Source organism: Lontra canadensis, unplaced genomic scaffold (assembly GCF_010015895.1).
Source record: "Lontra canadensis isolate GAN:19392208 unplaced genomic scaffold, GSC_riverotter_1.0 scaffold13, whole genome shotgun sequence".
NCBI lineage: Eukaryota > Metazoa > Chordata > Mammalia > Carnivora > Mustelidae > Lontra > Lontra canadensis.
In genome coordinates this window covers 3,000,555-3,024,500 of record NW_022631007.1, presented here as the reverse complement: position 1 = coordinate 3,024,500, position 23,946 = coordinate 3,000,555, and the positions used below count along the sequence as shown (strand labels likewise).

The following is a 23,946-nucleotide window of genomic DNA, read 5'->3' as shown; positions in this document are numbered from 1 at the left end:
CCCGCCCCCCCCCCCCCCCCCCCCCCCCCCCCCCCCCCCCGCATCAGTCTATCCACACATCCATCTATTCAGGCGTCCATCTCTCCAGAATCCGTCCATGCATCCCTGCGCAATCTATCATTTTCGCTGTTCCGAAGGAGGGAGCCAAAAACCAACTTAGCCTTGGCTGGGCAGCGGGTACCCAGAGCTCGCCAGACGGAGGCTGGGAGATACTCACACACCTGCCGGCAGACACCGTTTGGGAGGAAAGGGGCGCTCTCCTACCCTCTCGATCCCTTTCTCCTAACTGGCTTCTGGTGCCATCTCGGTCGCTGCGGTCCCTCGGTCCCCAGGGTCATTCCTTTTAGTAGAATCATAGATCTCGATTTCTCGTGACTACTTCGTACACTTGTTAGGATGTCCCCCAAGACCTCTCTGCCACCGGACGTAAAGGAGATTTTCTTTTCTTTTTCTCTTTTTTTTTCCTCCTCTCGTTTCTTGCCTTTTCTTTTGGAAGGAAAACTTGGGAGCGCTAGACAAAAAACAGTGTTGATGGAGCTGTAGGCTGATGTAGAACGAAGGGGGGGTGTCTCCCCCCCTCCTGCCCCTCCTCCCCCCTAAAAATTAATTCATTTTGTTGCTTTTTATTCCCATCACGTTTCCTTTTCTCCCTTTTACCCTCCCTTTCTACTCCCTCCCTTTTTTTGTAAATTGGGTCTTATTGTTCCCTTTGTGTCCCTAATCCACCTTACATAAATCCAAATGGATGTAGCAGGCTTTTCTCTAGGGACCAAGAAGAGGGAATTTGGGGAGGGGGGTGCAACCCAGGCGGGAGCGACCTAGGGAAGGCTCTACATTTTAAAATAATTAAGAGACCCTAGGAATTCAGGCTTCTAGGGAAAATCAGGAGAGAGCAGCTGTTTTTAACTCCTTCGACTTGGGGATGAAATGAGGGAAGGTGGGCAGAATTCAGGGGCCTAGTGGTGAGATGGAGAATCGGAGTGCCCAGGAGCAAGGATGAGGGCTCCCCATTCCCACCCCTCCCCCCAGCCTAAAGAACCAGTCTCACTGATCAAATTAATAACCCAGTGGTTCCTTTGAGATGGGCCTTTCGACCCCCAGGCCTGCGGATCTCGGTGGGAAAGGGGATGTGGAGAGGTTAAGAATCCATTGTGTACTTTTCAGTGTCCTCGGTGCCTAGGACCATTCCAGCCTGGTGGGGGACATCAGCTCTTCTCTGAGCTTTGACATGCATGCTTGGGTGCAAGACAAACACTAAATCTGTTAGGCAGCACTCCTTCACCTAAAATTCAAACCAGTGATTTCCTCTTAGGCCGAGGATGAGACCCTGGCTGTCCTCTACAAGACCTGGGGAGGAGAATAGTCCAGTGTGTTGGCATTCTAAATTCTACAGGTCTGCCATTACCCCTTTCTGAAACTTGGATATTAAAACAAAACAAAACAAAACAAAACAAAAAACCGTGAATACCCCATCCAGGGCCTCTTTATTTGGTGGGGCAGGGAAAAAAGAAATTGTAGAGGAGAGAGCCTTTTCATGACCCTTTGAGTACTTTCTGTTAGAATTCACTTGTGGTTCTGTCACCATGATGATGAGTTATGTGGTCATCTGAAACTTCCAAAAACAAATAACTGTAGTAGATACCAGACAGAGATGAATGCTGGTTTTGCTCTGGAGTGTAGCTGCCCTACATAGATATATTTATTTTTTGAATTGCACTTGAGATTCTCTATTCATCCTTTTTCGAAAATGAATCAGCTCAGTCCTGGGATGGAATTTTAAATGCTAAGCAAGTTAAATAAATAAGAACGTGCAGATTTAAAGAGGGGAGAAGATCAAGTAAGTAATGATTATTTACATAAGTGAGACCGAGTTTAGGTTTTGATCAGAGTTGGATACGCACACCCCCAGCACATATGGAAACGCTCAGGCAAATGGTTTTTGTAGTATTGGCTTTTTTGCAATTGGAAATTAATCCATTCTTCTTTGTTTTCTTGCAGTTACCCTATTGGATTCCAGATCTGTTCAGGGAGAACTTGGGTGGATAGCAAGCCCTCTGGAAGGAGGGGTAAGTTCCGAGTTGCTCTCTGATCCAAAGGGTAAAAAGGAGTGATTAGCAACTTTCTGAGAGTCCTAATGGCTTGATTCTTGTTGATTGTGGTGAAGGGGTCAGATTTCCGCCATGGCCTGTGAAGTGAATTACGCTTTGTTGGAGAAATCCTATACTCCCTTTGGATAACTCTGTCATGGAAGAACTAGAAACCAAAAGGGCAGAAAGGGGTTTCAAAATTAGGAGATTGGTGGAGGCATAGACTTAGATGCATATTTAAAACTAAAATACCGACAAGAAATACGATCCAGGGACCAAATTAGAATTTGTGCCTATTAACTGTGATGGCCGTGAAGACCCGACAGGGTTAATTTTAGAGCAATTGTTCTGTTTCCAGATGAGGAAAACGAATGAATAAAGATACCAGGGGAGAGAACATGTCTGATTGTACCAGGCACAAGTTTAGTTCCGTGCATAGGCAAAGGGGGGTGGGGGGGCGGGCATCCTTACCTCTGAAACCTTACATCAGCTGCAGCTCTTTGGGCACTGAGAGGAAACCCCTTGAACTTGGGCAAGGGGCACAAGAGATACACAGGAAAAACCCCAAGCTGTTGTGCTGTTGGTGCTAAATGTAAAAAAGTTTAAGTATTTGGAATCTTGAGTCTCTGGGGAAGGGGAAGCTAGAATAGAATAGAAAGGATGAGAGCCCGTCTCACTGTTCCTTCGTTCTGCAATGTGCCATCGTTGCCTCCTCCTGAAGATTTCAGAGAATACAGGTCAGTGGCCACATTCTCCCTTTACCCTACATAACAGTTCAGAATGAGTCAGCTTTGGGAAAAAAATCAGAATAGCATGTTAACTCAGACTTCTGCCAAATTTAAGGAACTCTCAGATCCTTTAAAAATCAAGATCATTCTGCCCTTATGTGCTTGAGAATCCAGGACTGAATCAGTGGGTTAAGAGCAATAGAAGTGAGAGACAAGTGGTCTTTAGCAGGGGAAAATGGAAATAACCAGCCCCCCAGTATGGTGCTTCCCACCTGTCCCCTGAACTAACTGGAAGGGATCAAAACAGTAAAGATGCACAGAAATTGTTATAAAAGAGGAAGGGTTTTTTAAAAAGGCAAGAAAGTTGTGAAATGAGAGATGAATGAAAATGGAGAATGTTGTTAGGCTGTCTTTTTCCAAAACAGGTCTTGGGATCTGTGTGAAATAAAATGGAGATTTGCCTTGCCTTCTTGTTTTTCTGCCTGAACTTGACTGCAGTTCCTTGGATCTCTGCTGAAAAATTCTAGTCGGCCCTCAAAACCATTTTTTAAAGGGAGGGAGAGTGATTGGCAGGCCTCTGGCAGTGTAGACAGGCCTTATTCAATGCTGATTGCAGGCAATTGCCCTCGTCCTTTGAATGCGAAGAAAGGTACAGCTTTATCTTGTGAGAGTCAGACTCTTGTTAATCCTATACCCTGGAAAGGTCACTGGTTCGGGGAGGCTTTCCCAGGCTACACCAGGAGTAAAAGCTCTGCAGGTTCAATGTACTAGAACAGCTAGCAAAATTGAAGATGGGAGGTATCAGTACTTCTAAAAATTTAATGAGTCTTATTTTTCTTACTGGCTGCACTCAAGTTTGAAGGGAGAATGCATCCAGTATGATGTGGGACCTGACCTGTTACACTAAATATACATGTGACCTGTTTAAAAGCAAGGAATGACACATTTTTGAGTACAGTCTATGGTCTGTCTGGTTTGTGGAAAGCTTTTACTGCAACTTAATATTCTGTAGACATCCCATATCCCGCACCCACCCCCAAACTGCCAAAAGAACACCTGCTCGCTTTTTCTAAACAAAAACTTCTTTCGTCTTGAGGTCTCTTAAGATAATACCATGCATATATAGCTGAATTGTGTCCAACCCAGAACTTTTCCATGAGCTGAATGTAGACTTCTGAATGTAGAGTGTTAGCATTTTTCTTTCCTTAAATGTGATGGGTGTAACATTTTAGGGACTCGTGGGTGGGTGAGAAATGAAATTTTATTTATGTACAATAGAATTAGTCATTCCAAAATACACAGTAGCCATTGAGAAATTATGTGCCAGATTACAAAGTTTCATTAACCTCTTGATTTTGTCATTAAAGGAGACTATCTCAGGCTTAGAATGAAGGGATGAATTAGGTTATCTACCAGATATGGATGGATTCACTTTAAAAAGTTCTTTCCGGTTGAAGATAAAAGCATATTTGTGTCTTTTGGTTATTCTGAAATTTCTTCTTATAGTTAGGACAGTTCATATCTTTCTTGGCTGGAAACTTGGGGTCATGGTTTTGTCAATAAATAATGACATTTATTATTGTTATTTTTAAAGAGAAACAAAATTTACTTGACAGTACCACAAGTAAAATATGAAATATAGTCAGAGACAACTCACTGTTCTCTGTTTTTCTCTAAGAACAACTGAGGAGAACATAAAAATAATAGAAAGTAATGGCTCCTGATGGCAACATTATAGCGAAACCTAATTCCTTGGCAGTGTTCATTTAAAGGAGCATATTGAATTTCTGACATTGATTGTAAAATACAAAAACTAAGGTGAGATTTGTCATTGTTCTGGCGAATTGATCCATGTGTTTAGACAATTAAGTTTAGACTGGAAAATTCACATTAGATCAAACTCTCCTGTATGAACTCTGTGGAGATATCCCTGTGTGCTTTCATTTACATTGATAAATGTGTTTTTCCATATTCCCTTTGTTCTGAGATGAGAAGCATGCTGAGTAGGGTTTTTTTGGAAGGTGAAGATCTATTTTTGGGTTTACATGAATTTCCCCCAAATAAGTAAATTACTGGTGATTTATTGCTTAGTGCATAAAAAGAAATTTTAATCACCACAGGGCACTTGTTCCTCCCAGTTCCAACTTTCATAATGGTATCAGATGAAAGGGATACAGAGTTTTATGCAGTATAGTCCTTCACACAGTAACATTTCCATCCATTAATAGTTTTCCAATGCACAGATGGAAAACCCGTTAAAAGATACATTATGGTTCTACGTACTTCATTGGATTGAATGGAGCTTTAAGTGGAGCTATTATAGAATATGAATTTTTTTAAACTATCTTTTTTCTTCTAATTATATTCATGTGTTAGATACTTAAGCTGATTTATACCAGATCTATATAAATGCATTACTGTAGATACTTGTGAAGAATTGGAGGCTGCTTACTGGACCTATAGGAGCCCCCCAAAAATCTTGCTGCTTTTAGGATTATTTTTTAAAAAGCTGTGGCAAGAGGTGAGTTTTTACTACTCTAGTCACAGTGAGTTTGGGATTGTCCCACCCTTAGTAAATCTTTATGTTACGAAATAGATCACAAAGGAAGCCCTACCACCCTCCTCTAGTTTTCTTGGGCTTTCAATCATAAATACCCCCTACGATTTTATTTTAATATCCACAGAATATTTAGAAGCAAAGCATGTGTGCATTCTTGTTTACTTACGGGTATATGTTTTAAAAATAAGGATACACAGACTTTTTAAATTAAATACGTTGGTCTGGGAAAGTGTTTCATTGTTAACAAATGACAGTGGATTTGAGAAATCCAACCATAAAGTTTACTCTCTGTTTTCTCAGGATTACCAAAACCAGAAGAGTGAGATTTTCCTTACCCCTTTAAAGAATAATGACAGTGCCAAAAAAAAAAAAAAAAATTTTTTTTTGACTGACTTTTTTTAGGTATTAGAGAGCAAAGTTCTGACAGGAGCACCACTAATTAATGGATAATTGTCTTCCTTTGGCAAGCTTCTTTCTTCCTGCTCTTAATTTGCAGGTCTCTGCTCAGTTGTTGAAACAATACATATACTAGTTTTTCATTTATGAGTAAATTTGAACTGTTGCCACCTGAAATTGTAGCTGTTGTAATAGGTGAATCTGAGGTTGTTAGACCACCACAAGGACCTGCTGGGAACTCATAAGCAAAAGATCTCCCCAGGCCTCTGGATTGTAGGCAAAAGAATGAAACCACCACCAAAAAAACAAAACCAAAAAAGACCACATCCCCAATAAAATGCTGTCTTATCTCCCATAAGGTGTTTTGTTAGTGAGGGTTGGTTCTCAGTAGTTTTCTTCCTCCCTGAAACAAAAATCGTCACTGTCCTATGAGGGGAAAATAAAATGGACAAATCACCGCAGGGGGACATTCTGTAATTGACACATTCCCTTTGGATCTTTGCAGTGGGAGGAAGTGAGTATAATGGATGAGAAAAACACACCAATCCGAACCTACCAAGTGTGCAACGTGATGGAACCCAGCCAAAACAACTGGCTGCGAACTGACTGGATCCCCCGAGAGGGGGCCCAGAGGGTGTACATTGAGATCAAGTTCACCTTGAGAGACTGCAACAGTCTTCCGGGTGTCATGGGGACTTGCAAGGAGACGTTCAATCTCTACTACTACGAATCAGACAATGACAAAGAGCGTTTCATCCGAGAGAGCCAGTTTGCCAAGATCGACACCATTGCGGCCGACGAGAGCTTCACCCAAGTGGACATTGGTGACAGAATCATGAAGCTGAACACCGAGATCCGGGATGTAGGGCCACTGAGCAAAAAGGGGTTTTACCTGGCCTTTCAGGATGTGGGGGCCTGTATCGCCCTGGTCTCAGTGCGTGTGTTCTACAAGAAATGTCCGCTCACTGTTCGCAATCTGGCCCAGTTTCCAGACACCATCACAGGGGCTGATACGTCTTCCCTGGTGGAAGTTCGAGGCTCCTGTGTCAACAACTCAGAAGAGAAGGATGTGCCAAAAATGTACTGTGGGGCAGATGGTGAATGGCTGGTACCCATTGGCAACTGCCTGTGCAATGCTGGGCATGAAGAGAGGAATGGAGAATGCCAAGGTAAGAAGAGCCATATTGTACTTTTCATTAGGGCTTAGTGCACGTAATTAAATCAGAGATGAGACTAAATGGAGTAAAGCCAGTAATTAGCAGCCCCGGTGGGATGTGGTGGGACAGAGGGGGTCTAATGAGTAAGTGCTATAGCTCCAGGTGGCGAGGCTAAGACGTTTCTAATACTGACAAAATAAATGATGCTGTGTAATCAGCAGAAGGCCAAACACATTTGCTAACAGGCACTTAGATCTGAACCGGCTTGATGTGCCCTCTGAAAATGTAAATGAACAAGCTGAAGAAACAGACCTGATTGATCCTTACTTAAAGAGGGCAGACACATTTTCGAACCCTAGTTTTCCCTGTGTGTGGATCTGGTAAAATGGCAAAGACGGTGATATTTACCACCTCTTGTGGTATATTTATGTACACAAATGACTGAAATGTGAAGTAAGGATTCCAGTCTAGCAAATCCCTCCTGCTAAAAGGAGGTACAGTTCTTCAGACCTCATGGACCAGTATAGATGTGGCCCAATGAAACGGCGTGACAAGGTTTCAAGTGCGTTCAGTTCCACTGAGCTCCCGTTGATAGGGTCTGCAAGTGACATTAATCTTGATGGAAGACCTCTTGATTTCCCTGAGGAGGTGATAAACAGCTAGTGAGAGTCTTATTCGATCTGTGTGGTCGGAGGCAATAGTAAATTGTGGTCCATTTTGGTTATTGAGTTTTTGGAGAAATCTAGACTTTTGTATCATGTTAATTACTACTTACCACATCACTATGGTGATTTTTTTCTTTCTTAACCTGCAGTCGAGTGTATGCAATTCTTTTCTTTCCTTATTTCCCCTTTCTGGGAGTTAGTAAAATATTTTTCTTTGTAGCAGCTTTGCTTCCAAGTAAGAGATGAGAGGACTTCGTATTTATATGTCTTGTGTGTGGATTAAGGCTTAAAAAAATCAGTTATCCCAAGGTTGTTATTTTTACTTGCTGTTTATTTTTAGTGCTTATTGATAATCTGCTGCCACCAATCTTACTATGGTTACTACTAAACAGTCTAACTCTGGGCCCGACTATGGAACAGATCCGATTAATCTGTTCTCAGGGTGATTGCCACATGGTTCATCTGATGTGGTGATTAAAGACCCTGAAATAACTGACTGCCAAACAATTTGTCTGGCATTTCAACCATCTTAATGACAGGGTGGGATTTACTATGGGACAATCCACTTCACAGACTGGAAATCAACAGTTATAACCTGAAGAAAGTTGCATTTTTGAAAATTTGATGTCCTAGATTATACATTTTTCCCCTTTTATAGTTTATACTGTTTTAAAGTGTCATTCTTGATTTGCTAGTTATTTCCAGGAGTAGCTAAGAGGAATGCTGTAAATTCATTGCAAATAAAACAATAAAGGCTGGCTACCTTTTCTGGTGACTCAGGGTAAAAAGGTAAACTCATAAATTGGAAGATTTTAAAGTTGGAATTTAAAGTTGTTTTCGGTTGTTTTTTGCAAAGATTCATTTCTTGATCATTGTGCTAGCTCTTGACTTAGCAACTGCTAGAGGAGCTGTACCAAATTGAAACCTCGAAATGTATTCTGGTCTTAGTATTAGAACATATGTGAGTGCGTTGTTATTGGCACCTAAACTGCAATCATCATAGCAGGTATGGTGACGTGAACAGGGAGATGACACTGCATCACATTTTAGAGTGAATTATTCTGCCTTGTCGATTTTTGTAAGAGAGCACTTGCACATCTTCACATGTCAAGATTCTTCTATGTATTTAAAAAAAAGAGAGAGAACACCATTGTCTCCCATTTCCTGCTCTGGCATTAGTATATCTCTGTATCTAATGTCATTGATTTTCAATTGTTACAGAGCCCAGTAACTCATACATTGCTACACTGTGAAACTCCTTGATATTTTTACAACCCAAATTAGAAAAAGAGGAGAAAAAGATGGAGGGGAAGTGAATATAAAGCCAATTGAACATTTTAGTGGTTTTCTTTATGGAAATAATCTTGGGAATTCAGTTAATCATATGGTTCATGGAAGGGTGGGGCTCCACGTTTTGGATTCAGTCTGTTTCTAAGCAAACTATTCCTAATACAAGGCCAGATATTTAATGATGGAAGGGGAGGTTGATGGAGGCCGTGTTTTTTTAGAATCTTCGTCGTTTTCTTTCTGGCTACCCAAGTATTTTCTTTGCTGCTCATAAATGACTAACTCTTTCGAAAAGACATTTTTTTGAACAAAATATTGCCCTTTGTTTATTTATTTTTTATTTATTTTTATTTATTTGACAGATCACAGGTAGAGAGGCAGGCGGGGGCTTGGGGGGGGTAGTCTCCCCACTGAGCAGGGAGCCCGATGTGGGGCTTGATCCCAGGACCCTGGGATCATGACCTGAGGCTTTAACCCACTGAGCCACCCAGGTGCCCCTATTTGTTTGTTCTTAATACTACCAGGTGGGCATTGCTGATGAATTTAGGGGGAAAGGAAAAACTTGGAATGGCAAGATTCTTCAACTCCAAACCTGAGTGAGACTTTCTAAAGATGACTCAAAACTGTGAAAATCTTAGGAGTAATAAAAATGGTCCTCTTCATCCTTGACGTCATTACTGGGAAGCAACCAGGTAGAGCAGAAAGAACACGGAGACAAAGAAATGTATCTCATTGTGGTCACATAAATAACTGTATGACCTTGAACACAATTCTTAAGCCCTTTTCATCTATAAGATGAGTTGAAAATAATTGTACTTAGCTTACAGTTTTGCTGTGAGGACACCGTGATGTAAGATTAGTAAAAGTCACCTTTTAGATCTAAAGCATTAAACCGATGTTCATGCTAGCAATTCTTTATTTACTCTGTTCTTCCCACAGTCATAGCTGTGGACTTTAAGGAAGTTGAGTTGAACGAGTGAAAGAGAAGTTCATCCATCTCCCAGCCCCTCTTGGAAGTCAAGGCTAAAGATAGGAAGGAAGCATTGCCCTTGCCCTAACAAAGAATAATGTCTATTTTCACACTGCATGTTGAAAATGATATTTAGAGAGTGTCATTTTATTTCTCTCCTGTCGGAAAGCGGACTTTCCTTTGAGTGAGAGAAAAGTGATTTGGGGGCGGGACAATAAAAACCAGGGCGCAAAGAGAGCTTAAGAAGGGATATAAAGGGGAACTGGCAAGTCTTCAGAACTGTGGCAGCAGGTTCCTCCCCAATTGTCTTTTCAGTGGGCCTACTGTTGCAGGCCGAATGGGACAGGTGAAAGGTCACCCACTTCCTCATCCATCTTCCTTGGGGTCTGGGAGGTCAGAGTGAAGATGGATTAAGATCTTACATGTTTGACAAAGGATCCTTGGGCAAAAATGGCCAGGGTGGGTGGGGGCCTGGGGCATGCTGTTGTCTGAATTGAACCCCCGTCAGCTGCGGGAGTCCTCAAGGGACTTTGGGGACAGAACGACACTTCCTCTTGGCGTTCTTACCTCCAAGCAGTACATGCTAATGGTGCGGCAAAGGATGGAGTGGTACGTCAGAAGTGTCAAGAGGTGATGGCAGGCTTGCCCTCTGAAGCAGCTGCAAGTTCATTCTGTTCTTGAATAACATTTTCTGAAATGATTTGGCTTTGTCTCCTCCGGCAACGAAGAGTAGTAGTAGCCACTCATCTGTCTTCTCTAGGAGAAGGCGGGGCCGGCTGGTCTCAGCTGCAGTTCGAACTCAGTGACACTGCAGAGGAGGAGTCACTGCTCTGGTTAGTCTTCTGACCAGGTCTCCTCAAACCTGGTCTCCTTTCTTTCCTTAGAAGAAAGCAAAAATATACCTCAGACCCTGGCACTGCCCCCCACCTCCCACATATACCCCCCAGGGAGGAAACGGTCCAGATGTTTTTAGAAGGTTGTTTTCATTACTTCAGGAAGATGAAACAGGCGAAGAGAGGAAAGGTTCTTTATTAACATGTTTTCTGCTTAATTAAAAAGCTGAAAAATGAAAGGAAAGCCACAGATTTACTCTTTGTGAAATATTAATAAGCACTATTTTAGAGCATATATATAAAAATGAGACTAAGAGAAAGAAGGCATTCTTCTGGAGTCACTCTTCAAGCCAAAGAATGACAACGATGACAAAGTTGAGCTCCACAGGAATCAAGCCTTGCTGAAAGACACATTGTTGCTGTAGATTGTTTGGGGTCCTACATGTCCAGGACCTGTATTATATATCATTAATATACGTTGCCTTCGTATCAGCAAAAGGTGTCAGTCAAAGCTCTTATGAGAAGGAACAAGACAGAAAATGCTTTGTTGACCATTAACATGACTATCTCAAATTTGGGCTCTGAAAAGAGGGAGAGAGTTTTATGTTTAAAAAAAAAAAAAAAGAAAGAAAAATTACTTTCTTTTTCCCATTCTACTCTAGAAAGACCTTAGGAGAAAGAAGTATTGGAAAGGAAGCATTTAAAATATAGTTCAGAGAGATGCTGCTTCATATCCTTTCCATCTTTGAAATTTTTCTCCTACCTTTGAATCATGTCTTTAAGTATCAATTGCTTGCATCACATGGCTGCTTTTATCTCCAGCTTTGAAGCCGGCTGTGATCACTGAAAGATGCAATTCTTTATATCCAAGAAGAGCAGGGTTTAATTATTGTGCTTTTTCTGTTATACTTTTTTTTTTTTATGATTCCCCCCTCCGCCTGCACCTTCTTCGTGTGACCAGGGTTCTTTCCTGAGTGTGCATCATGGAGTGGTCTCTGTTTTGGGTGCGCCAAAGCATCACATAGGAATGACATCAGTGAGGGACTTTTGAATATGGTACTTAAGCTTTGACGACTTATTTTACTTAACTGGGCTTCCTCGTACCTTTTAAAAAAGAAGTAAGACATCATGATTCTGTGAAGACCTGAATCTTTGGAAAAAAGACTGAATGAATGGCTTCTCAGTTACTGTTTACTGTGCAAAGCAGAGCTGGTTCTGATAGAAGTTTGACTTTCCTGTCATTGAACTTGACTACTTCAGGTTTAGGTTGTTTTTTTTTATCCCCCCCCCCAATCCCCATTTAATTGATGAATTTCACATTACCAAAGAACAGCATGCTTTCAAACTCTTCAACTTTTTATGACTTACCACTCTTTATAATTTGCCAGACAACTCAAATATTCTCTTTACACATGTAGTTTAAAAATATAATAGAATCAGAAGTAGAATCATCTTCTTAATTAACATCTTGTTTTTATGACGCTGGACTACTTATCATGGACATCATTCCACGTTAGAGGATATCTTCTTATCCTCTTATTCACTCCTCTTCATCCTTTATATCATCCTTCATATAATTTTCCCCTCCATGGTAGACAAGTAGATGTCTTAGTTTCTTAGTTTTTCCTGGCAATATTGTTAAACACTTCAATTTATAAACCAAACATGTACAAGTTTGCTTAAAAATCAAATGATGAGTCTCACTCTGTGACTTTCCTGGCTTTATCATGGACAAGTGAACTTAGCAAGCTTTCTTATCGTGAGCTCATCCATGAAGAAGCGCAGTGTGGTATAATCAGACAAGTAACCCCAGTGACGATTACAGAGCATAGTGGGGTCTCATTAAATGTTCATTGAATGAATGAATAAATAAATGCATAAGGAACTGTAGCCTGTTTAATATTAAACATTTAGTTGGTGAAGTAATGTTTCACGGAGCCAGGATGATATATCAAAATCTTTGTGTGTGACTGATGTACTAATGAGGTCCTAGTTTACAATTCCTACTTCAGTTGGGTCTTAACTCTTTTCTTTGTGTTTATGAATCATCTCTATGCCTGAACTTTCAGGAATGCCCGCCATGCATGGGTTAACAGAGTTATTGGCATAAAATGGCTAAGAGCTGTTTTTAGAGTTTGAGACTTGGGTTCAGTTCCTACTTGTGCTGCTTAACCCTTTGTGTGATCATGGACACTAACTTAACCGCAAATTCACAAATGCAAATTGATGGTAATAGTACGCTATGTATGATACACACACATAAGCCTGTATGTATGGAGAAAAGGATCCTATGCTGTGTCTAGAATTACTAAGCACTTAGTAAAGTACATGGAAACCGTTGTTGTTAATTTTATCTTTGTTAGGTAGAAATATGTTGATGGTATGTGTTATTGGACCAGTGTTGACCCAACAATGAAAGCAGTTCATTTAGGTTCCAGAGTAGAGGTATTTTTGGGGGGGGGAGGGGGGCGAGTGGATGGGGGAGAATGATACTACATAAACAAGGGTAGGAGGTGATATGGAATGGCTGATCTTAGATTCATTGATTAGATCTTCTGTTAACCCATGTAGTAGTTCTCAAAGTGTGTTCTGTCTGGATTCCCCACCACCCTTTGTTGTAGTCTGCAAGGTCAAAAGTTTTTTTTTTTTTTTATTAATATTTAGCTATCATTTGCCTCTCTCTTCTCTCTTTTTCATGAGTGGAGTTTTCTAGAGGCTTCCTGATGTGTGGTATCTCATCAAATTGAATACAGAAGCAAATAGAACCCAGCTACCCTCTATTAAAACAGACATTAAAGAGAGTTGGAAAAAAAGAAAAAAAGTATTACTCATAAAGAATTGTATTTTGGGAAAATAGTTATTTTTTCATTAACACATATTATTTGTGTAAACATGTGATGGGCAACCATTGATTTTTGAAATGCCTTAATAAATAATTACTTTTAAAATTTCTCAATTTCCATTTCCAGTGGTAAATATTGGCAGCTTTAAGTCAGATAGGCAAAAGTGTTTTGGCATCCTCAGTATTTTTAAAAGTGTAAAGGGGTTGTGAGACCATCAGCTTTTCTCTTGACGTAAGAAAGTTCTGAAAACTTTCAGAATCTGGAAGATGAAGGTAACTTTTATTTATGGCCTTTTATTTATTCAACCCTTTAAGATGTTTCTATAAACTTAGACTGCAATTTGTAGCTTTAGCCTTTTAAAGCTGTTTATCTGTCCCAGGAAGGTGGCTAGGTGCTCTTTTAGTATATTGTTGTGAGATCCAGGATCTTGCCTTGCGAGATGGCATGATTAAAGGAGGTCTCAGCTGTCCCCTGGACCCTGAGAGACTGTATCTTTTTCACTTCGGGCACAAAACCTTTTTCATTGTGTGCCTTACAGCTGGTACCTCTGAGCTGTTTTTGGGGAGGAGAGCAGGTGAGGTCACTCCGTTTCCTGATCCGAAGGGTAATTAATCGTCCCATGACTAAATGGACATTTTATGAATATTCAGGGTCTGTTTCGGCTTCTTGGGAAACAATCCTGTCGGAACCGCTTACAACTCCTTTCGGAGACGCGTAGCGTTTTCTGGGTGAATGCGGGTCCTCAGCTGTCTGCCTAGGGTTGCCTTTCCAGGCTGCGGAGTCTTCATTTGCATATTCTGTATGCGTCCTCATGCAAAACAGCACACCCATTTCCCCCTCGCACAAAGGCGGTGAGGGCTTCCTTTGGAAACTCCAGCCAAAATCTCCTTCTGTTTATGCAGAACCCAATGATTTAGACACCATGCAAATTAATTCGGTTTTGATTTGAATGCTTCCAGAGATTGGGGGCGGGGGCGTAGAGTGGACTGTTTGCTCTGGGCTCTTTTTGGACACCCCCTCCCCCCTCCCTCGGGTGGCTGGTTGTCACTCCCCAGCTCCTTGCCCCTTGCAAAACAACCCAAGCCCCTGCTGCTCATTTTATTTTGACCTTTGGAAAGTAACCTAGTTTTGGTGAATCCTTTAGCTTGTCTGTTCAGTGACAGCTTCAGCTGGAATCTTGCCGTTCTTTCCGAGTGGGAGGAGATGGCACTATTCAGATTATGCGAGGAATGTTTAGAAGTGTCCCAACAAAGGGCTTAAAAAAATTGTAAAGCAAAAAGATAAAATTCTTTGAAAAGGAATTGTCAGACCTCAGGAAGTTCTGAAAATAGGCTTCAGGTCACTAGTGGGCTGGAATCCATTCATTCCTTCAACAAATAGATAGTGAAAGCGTAGAACTGAAGATCACCGTTGGTATTTTCATCTGTTTCTACATGGATGAATGAGTACAGCAGTCTTTGTACCTAGCCTCACAATTAAAAGCCCTTCTCTTTGCTGGTGTCTCAGATAAATTTCTTTAAAAGGCTATAATTCTGGCTATAATTCTGGTCCTTCTTCACGTGTGCATTCTCTTTGGGTGGAACATCGTGTCGCCTTCCGAGTTCAGTCTTCACATCCCACCCAGGGTCTCCAAGTTGACTTAATCTTCGCTTTATTCCCCTAGACACTGCATATATAACACCACAGACTTCACCCTGCTTGGCCACAGTGCAATCTTCAGAAGGTCATGATCATATGCATTCTATAAAATAGAAGAAGAGGACTTTGCATGAAATGTTTTTGAAGTTCAATTAGTTTTGAGCTCAAGCTAATTTCACAGAGCAGAACACGAGCATAGCCAGATTTTGCAGTGTAATTAAGAGGAGGCAGGGTCAGCTAAAACAACATCGAAATGTGGAAGAGCTTTGGTGTACTCCACATGGTCTGACAAAGTTTGATGATGCTGTTCAAAGTCCATTTGGGATGGATTATTAGGGATTAAAGAACAGCAGAAGGCTCTGTACTTGGTGTGTTCTCTGGTGTCATTAGTGGATGAGAAAATTCAGCTGCTTATCTGGATCTCGTTTCTAAGGATGGATTTAAACAGACCCACACTTCTCAAAGGTGATCTTACTAACCTCTTCTTAATAAGTTACAGATCTCAAATTGCTCAAAATCCTTAAAATACCATTTGAAGTAAGTTGATTGATAATTATCGTTTCCCCTATGTGTACAGATATTTTCTGCAGCAGTACAAAGCTAAAGTACAGTTTCTTAATTACCCAGATAATCCTGTTTGCTTGTATTTTTAAACTATGAAGTGCTGGGTAATTATTCAATTCTTAATAGAAGGCAAATGGCAATGTAAACAATAATTAGGATGTTAGACAGACTAATGCGCTTCAAAGCAAATTGGATTTTTTTCATACTGTTCAGCATGATGTCCCATAAAGCTAACAATTTAGAAGCAAGGCAGAAAAGGTTCCATTTTGTTCATATTTTATGGCGTTATCTCTTCATGGCTTGTTTCCGTGAATAGCAGTTTGCCCCAATGATGCTGGCTGTGCCCACGCCAAATGTTTCCGTAACAATTGCTTCCCTGCTGTTTGACATTTGGCTCTGTTCTCCCAGGACTCCAGATTGGTCCTTTGTCTGCCTCAGATCCCACGGGTCAGAGGTTAACAGAATACTGATTTCCTCCCATAATACCATGGCAGGTAAATATGGGCCAACCTCATCAGTTAAGACACAGCTCAGTGAGGAATGCAGTTCTTGTGGGCTTTTGTCCTTAAGAACTTCCTGATTTAAGATGCCAAGCTCCCTAGCTATCCTTTGCCGGGGCAGATCCTTCATCTTCGATACTGCATTTCCCATTACTAACCATTCAAGACCCGTAGGCTATCCCCAGAAATATACAACCTGGAAACTAGGAGCAGATCATTGCTTTGGATGAGTTAATTTTACAAACCTAATAAGGTAATGCTTTGCCATCACTGCACACTTAATTGTGTCTTGTAGTCTTATCTGCACTGTATGTTTCATTGATGAAATAATAAACTGATGACAAAGGCGGTAGACAAAGATATTTTAATAATGGTGCTACTGCTCCCTCTTTTTCTTGTCTCAACTTCATGGTGTGTTGCTAGTTAGAGGTGTAATTAAACAAACAATCAATTTTATTTTCCATTTTTGTCATTTATAGAGACGTCCAAGCATTCATCAATATCAGTGTCATTAATGTTTTACACCCGTTTAATTATGGAAGTCTTAATTTTTCTCCCCGGTATTAATGCAGGCGATCCAACAGACTATTTCCTAGCTGGTTGCGATGGACACACAAGCTTTTGAAATTTAGGATAGGTTTCAAACTTTGCAGCTGTTTGCTACCATCCATTAATTTTAGACCGCCTTTCTATATATGAGCTCTCTCCATTTCTAATTGGCCAGCCTCCTTCACGTTGCGCTGTGAACTTGACGCTTCGGTTCATTTGTTTTCAGTTCTAAGTGTTTGAAAAAGACATCTCCACTTTGAAAAAACAGTTTCTTTTTGAAGTGTCCAGCTTGGCAATGACTGTAGCAGCCCCCAGGCAAATTAGCATGTTAAAAGAATGGATCAATACCTTTCTGGCCCCTCCATCCTTCTTACTCTCTTGGAGGGGGAAGAGTTTTGAAGAACCCTAGGAGGCCCTTGACAGATGTGCCAGGAGATTTCAAGAGGATTGTTCATTGCCGAGTTGGGAACATTGACAGTTTGATCTAGTGCCCAGACTGCGTCTTCGCTGGTCATTTGAAAACGGATGCAGGAGGCATTGACAGCTTGGGGAAAGCTGTAGCAGTTCATGTAATTATGGAGAGGATTAGAAGAAAAGTGTTGGGAGAAATAAGAGATCAATAGAAGGGCACTAGTTGACTGAATTCACCTTTAGCTGTTAGAGCACTCCATTTTGTAACATTTAGTCTGTGTGTGGAGGAGTTATTGGATGGGTTTTTTTTTTTTAAGGGTTATGCAAATCTATGCATAAGGAGGGAAAAAACAGTCACTGATTTTTGAGAGTGGACTTGTAGGTAATTAATAGTATAATGCTTCCAGTACTTAAGATGCAAAGGTGGCTAATTAACTAATGGGAGAAATTGAGATTCATTACTCTGCTTTCTAAGGAGGTGCCCACAAAAGAAATGAAGCTGAAAGTAATATTTGAGCATTCAGGCTTCAGTTTGAAAATTTTTTCTTTAGGAACTACCTCCCTGTATCCTAGAATTTTTTGTTTTTGTTTTTCATTTTTATCTTATTTATTGATTTGAATATACGGTGTTTTACTAGTTTCAGTTCTGCATCCTAGAGTTTTAAATTGATGCTCATGTAAGACTCCAGTAAACCAGTATAAAAGCATGGTGGGTTTACATGAAAGGAACCTATGTTGATGGAAAAATGAGAACATCATCTTTGCATAAAGGAAAAATAAAAAAAAGTTTGAAGCAAATCAGCAGAAGCTCTCAAAGTTCTTAGATTTTGAAGTCTCGGGATGCCTGGTTGGTTCAGTTGTTAAGCATCTGCCTTCGACTCAGGTTTTGATCCCAGATCATGACCCACTATCCTGGGATGGAGTCCCACATTGGGCTCCCTCATCAGCAGGAAGCCTGCTTCTCCCTCTTCCACTCCCCCTGCTAGTGTTCCCTCTCTCGCTGTCTCTCTGTCAAATAAATAAATAAAATCTTAAAAAAAAAAAAAAGATTTTGGAAGTTTCCTTCACGGGGCAAAAACGGCAATTGTACTTAGCTTAAATAAACCAAGTCCATAATTTATTCTAACCTTTATGAAGGACTCTAGGATCTTCATTCACAAAACATTGTAACTCTAATTATTTCAGTAATTTTTGAATGGGTATTTGGTATGGCAAGAATCCTGCACTCTGATTTCTGCAATTGTACTGAAACGGTTTTTTAAAAAGTCGTTGTTAGATCTTTCCTTTTCTTTTCCTAGGAAAATATAAAGTCTTTTCTTGAGAAAGTAATGTCTGGTGTTATAAACATCACACTATTATCCTAACTTTAAAAAATGGTTATTCTAAAAAGAACCCTCCCCGAAGAAAGAACTGTTGACTTCTACTGTAGTTAATGACTGAAAGACACAAACTTACTGAGTTTTTCCAATATTTTCCATTGGATCTTCTAGCTGGTTATCACTGATCTATAGGACATCTATTGATTTTTGTATGTTTACCTTGCATCCAATCTTTTATTGAACTGTCTTGTGAATACTAATAGGTTTTCAGTTAATTCTCCGGAGTTTTCTAGAAAACTAATAGTTTTGACTGCATGCAATTATATATATTTTTTTCCCTTCTTTCTAAAAATTAGACCTCTTATTTCTGATTTCTGTCTTACCAACACTGGTCAGAATTTGCAGACCAGTAATAAAAACCAGTATAGGACTGTGAATATCTTTATTTTATGCCCAGTTTTGTTCAGCATAGTTTAAGTATGTTATGTGATTATTTTCCCTTAAGATCCTATTTCCAGTTCCTAAACATTTCTCAGGAGTTTTAAGTTGTGTTAAATTACTTCAAGTATTGCTTTTAGTTATGTGATCATTCTGATTTACTGTATTTATAATATTAAAGATGTTAGATTTTTCTGAAAATGATCCATAAATTCTCTTGGCATTTGTGTGTGTGGGGGGAACAACTATTAGTCGGCAGTAAATTTTGATAAATGGTTTCTTGATTTTTATTTTTCATTGAAAATGGTGGCTAAGCATTCAGAGGATTTAATTTCAATCTGAACTTTATCACTTAAAATGTGATGAGGGGCCAGTTACTTTAGTACTTTAGTTTTCTCTGTAATATGGAGGTAATGATACCTATCCCATGAATAGACTTAGGGTAAATAATGGACATAATGTACATAACAATGCATGTAAGTTTCACTTGGGAAGTGGCATCTATTTAGTGGTCAGTAAAATGTGGAAATTGTAATTATTATTTTATTATGAGTCTTTAAAAATACTCAGTTGATATTAGCCAATATATCCTCTTTCTCTGTTTCTCTTTCATGCTTTCCAACTGTATGTCTTTCTCTCTCTTTCTCTGATCCTGTTCTTAGCAGGTTTTGCTATTGTCAATTCGTAAAATTAATTCTGGATAGTTTTCCTTTTTTTTTTTTTAAAGATAGATTTATTTATTTATTTATTTATTTATCAGAGAGTGTAAGTGTGAGCACAAGCAGGGGGAGCTGAGGGAGAGGCAGGCTCCCTGCTGAGCAAGGAGCCCAATGAGGGACTGGATCTTAGGACCCTGGGATCATGACCTGAGCTGAAGGCAGACGCTTAACTGACAGAGCCACCCAGGTGTTCGGATAGCTTTCCATTTTTTAATTAATACCGCAGAAAGTTAATGTGCATGAGAACTAGCTTTTCTCTGAGAGTTTGAAGGATTTCACCATTAAAACTGGCTTTGGACTGTGCACTTAACAATTTGTGCACTCTTCTGTTTGCTAGAATTCAATGAAAAGTACAAAAGCCCCATAAAGGAAGGTGGCCATGGCATTTTGGTTGTTTTTCAAATCACACGAATTTTCAACCCTACCAGAGTAGACAGGCTCTTTGACTCTGATCTGGGCTTTTCCAGCCTATGCTGACTTCAGGGCAAAAGGAGAGATGTCACATTGCTCTCATCCCTGTTACTGAAATTCCATGTTGCTGGTGCAGATCTTGAACCTGTAAAGTAAAGGTAACGGAATCCTTGGACCTGGAGTTAGTACATTGGCATGGTCAGGCTGCTCATTAATCAGGAGCCTGGTTGTTAACGAGAAGCTAGTTGAGGAGCTATTTACTATCCCATTAGGAAAAGCTGCATGTCTCTGTGGGCGTCTGTGGCTGCAGCCCTTCTGAGCTGTGGGGCTTTACTCCCCTTTTTTTTTTTTAAATATTTTATTTATTTATTTGACAGAGAGAGATCACAAGTAGGCAGAGAGGCAGGCAGAGAGAGAGAGAGAGGGAAGCAGGCTCCCCGCCGAGCAGAAAGCCCGATGCGGGACCCGATCCCAGGACCCTGAGATCATGACCCAAGCTGAAGGCAGCGGCCCAACCCACTGAGCCACCCAGGCGCCCCTTTACTCCCTTTTTTATTGAGAGAGAAAGAACAAGAAATGACAGATCCACTGTTAATAGAAACATCTGGTGCTCCTTAGAGCCTCAACTCTGACATAATAATTTGTAAATATTTTATATTGGTTTTGAGGAATGGCAAATTTCAGTTTTTATTTAGCCAAACAGACAGATTATTTCATAGGCTACAGCAGACAGAACGATGACCAGAGGACAGATGCTGCCTCAGTATAAGGAAGAACCATCTAGTATTTTGATCTAGGAGAGAGTGGAGCACGATGCCTTGGAAGGCCATGAGTGCCACATATTTTGGACATGTTCACACTGGCTGGATGACCTTAGGACATCTAACATGTTAGAGATTGGAGACCCTGTGTTTCCCAAGAGGGACTCCGTTATCATTCTGGACAGGATGATTCTTCCTTAACTACTGCAGCAAGCTTTGCAGATCTGTCCTGTGCACACTCTGCAGACATGTTACAAAGCATTTAGTATCCTGAGCAGTCCCTGGGCACGAAATGCCTGTGGCATCCTCTAATCATGTAACAAACCAGATGGTACTCTTATTATCCCCATTTTACAGTTGGGAAAGTTGAGGCACAGAGAGGTGCCTAAGGTTATGTAAACTCCCCCAGACGATTTGGAACCAACCGGATAGACTGGCTCCAGCCTCTTCACTTGCCATCTCTAGACCATACTTTGTTAGAAAGACCGGAAACTCTCTCCAAGTTAACAATATGGGATCACCTTCTATTCTTACAAGGTAAGAAGAATATTTAAAATGCCTGACTTATAGACTTAAATAAACAGTGCCCTGTGTTTACTCCCAAGATTTGTCAAACATTCATCTGCCAATGGGTGGCCTTTGTATTATTTTGAATGGCCTAGCAAAGAGCAGATTGTGACTTTGCAATTATTAAGACTGAAGACCTTGTCCTAGAGTGTGTTACTGAGCAAATTATTCTCATGTTGACTTGATATTAGAGCAGAGAGAAAGGTTACAGACATAGACCCAGGTTTACATAAGACAGAGCATCATCTCATCTTAACAGAGGGACAGCCTAAGCTAATGAGAACTTTTTGATTTCTCACATATTGTCTAATAAATCCAGGGAGATTTAGAAGGAAAATCAATCTGAAAAGGAGAGCGAACTTTTAGTTATCTAAATGTTGGGCATGTACATTTAAGCTGATTCAGGTAGAGTATTTACTTGGAAATGTGTGCAAGAAAAAAAAAAAGGCAGTGAAACCGTTTGGGAGGTAATACATTTCTGTAATAAGGAGGAAAGTGAAAAAACATGGGTAAACGATTGCAAGTGATGGTACAGTAGCACCCCCCCCATCTTGGATACATTCTTCTCTTGGATACGATCCAAAACTCCCAATGGATACCTGAAACCACAAATAGTACCAAGCCCTGTATATGCTCTATTTTTCCCTATACATCCCTACCTGTGATAAAGTTTAATTTATAATTAGGCTCAGTAAGAGAGTAACTGCATAACTGTAATAAAATAGAACAATTGCCACAGTAGACTAAAGTGGAAGTTCTGAGAATGCGGTCTGTCGCTCAAAATCTCCTGTGATGACGTGAGATGATAAAATGCCTCCTGTGAGGAGACGAGGGGAGAGGAATGACGCAGGCCTTGTGATTTGGCGATTGGCTGCTCTAGACCACCTGGTGACAGTCAGAAGGGAGATGATCTGCTTCTGGACTGTGGTTGACTGTGGGTAACTGAAACCACAGAAAGTGAACTCGGGGGGGTGAGGGGGGACTGCCGTGGATGTCAGTTCCTTTAACCGCCCCCACACTACATATCCATTCTACCCTTCCCCCACTGGGGTGCTACTTTGTGGCTACATTGTGGAAATGGCTCACCTTTCAGCACCTAAAAGCAGTTCCATCCTGAATTGTTTTTTAAGTCATAAAATCCTTTTTTTCCCTTCTCTCTCTCTCTCTCTCTGTGTCTCTCTTTTTTAAGATTAAGCCATTAAGAGTTGGGTTTTCTGTTTCTTGCAAGGCAATCCTAATTAATAAAGGAGGTCATTAACATGGCAACTACTTTAACTTGCAAACTGGTTTTCTCTACACAAATGTTGCGCATAGAAGACATGATGTGTTTGCCCAGGCTGAGTAGTTGCCCTTCCAAGAGATTCTTTATTGTCCTATCTACAATGGAAACATCTTGAAGGGCTCTTTGTCCTCTATTTTCATCCCGACGGCAGGATGGGCTAGTTTGGGTTCTGTTGCTGAGAGACGCAAAGGAAAACCCAGATCCACACTGTTGGTCCGTGAAGTGAGATGTTGGTCTTCCTTGAGAGTGGAGAATCAAGCTGGTAGGGCCCCAGGAATCCTGTAGTTAGCTCATACTTCCCATTTTACAGATGAAGAAACTGAGGCTCAAATTAATAACGCATTTAATAAATGATTAAGGACTGCTTCCTGAAGTCAGGAATTACAGAATCCTGCCATTTTGATCCTGCTAAAGGCAGGATAAGCCCAGAAAAGATGTGGGCAGCCAAGGCAAAGTAGTTATCTGTGTATCTCTGAAATTGACCTTGGGGAACTAAGTGCCCTTATATCTAAGCTTTACTCCTCAATTTTGAGAAAACATTAAATTTGGTCCTTTTTTCAGGTTTCAGTAAGCCGTTCTCCCTCATATAAAGTTGTACTCCTTGGATATACTATGCCGCTTGCCGCTTTCTGTCTACATCAGTATGTACTGAATCCTCCGTGGTTTCTCTGAGCCACTTTCTTTTCTTTTTTTTTGGAAAAAAGTTCCTCTGCAAAGAGTTTGCAGTCTAAGGGAGCAGGCAGCTTTTTAAAACTGTTTATAGTATCTGAGAAGTGAAGTAAGCTTAGATGAGCAGCTGGAGGAGGGAAATGCTGAATATCGTTGCAGACGAGGTGTGAAGGAACGTTTTTGGAAAATTAAACAGTATTAAACAGCAGCCGACTTCAACAATAAACATTTCTCTTTATTTTTCTAAGATTCTATTTGTTTATTTGAGAGAGATCATGAGAAGGGGAAGGTGAGAGGGAGAAGCAGACTCCTGCTGAGCAGGGAGCCTGATGCTGACTTGATCCTGGGGACTCCAGGTTCCTGACCTGAGCTGAAGGCGGTCGCTTAACCAACTGAGCCACCCAGGTGCCCAGCTATAAACATTTCTTAAGCATCTACTGTGTCTGGTCAAGGGGAGGCAAAAATGATGATGGGATGAAACCCAAGCATGGGTAGAGCAGCCGATGGGAACAAGGGGATATGTGAAAGGGAGAACTTTGAATAACTTCAGAGTTTTAGCCTTGGTACATCAGTGCATGGTGATTTCATTCTT

At 40.6% G+C, this 23,946-nt stretch overlaps 1 protein-coding gene across 2 annotated transcripts in view; it reads left to right on the top strand.

Annotated features, from left to right (window-relative positions):
• The window catches only part of EPHA4 (EPH receptor A4), a 137,088-nt gene that overhangs the window by 2,739 nt on the left and 110,403 nt on the right, over nucleotides 1-23,946 (top strand). For both annotated transcript variants that reach the window (XM_032857318.1, XM_032857319.1), the window contains exons 3-4: nucleotides 1,999-2,066; nucleotides 6,277-6,940. In XM_032857318.1, the coding sequence (XP_032713209.1) occupies nucleotides 1,999-2,066; nucleotides 6,277-6,940 (732 nt within the window). The remainder of the gene's footprint in view (nucleotides 1-1,998; nucleotides 2,067-6,276; nucleotides 6,941-23,946) is intronic.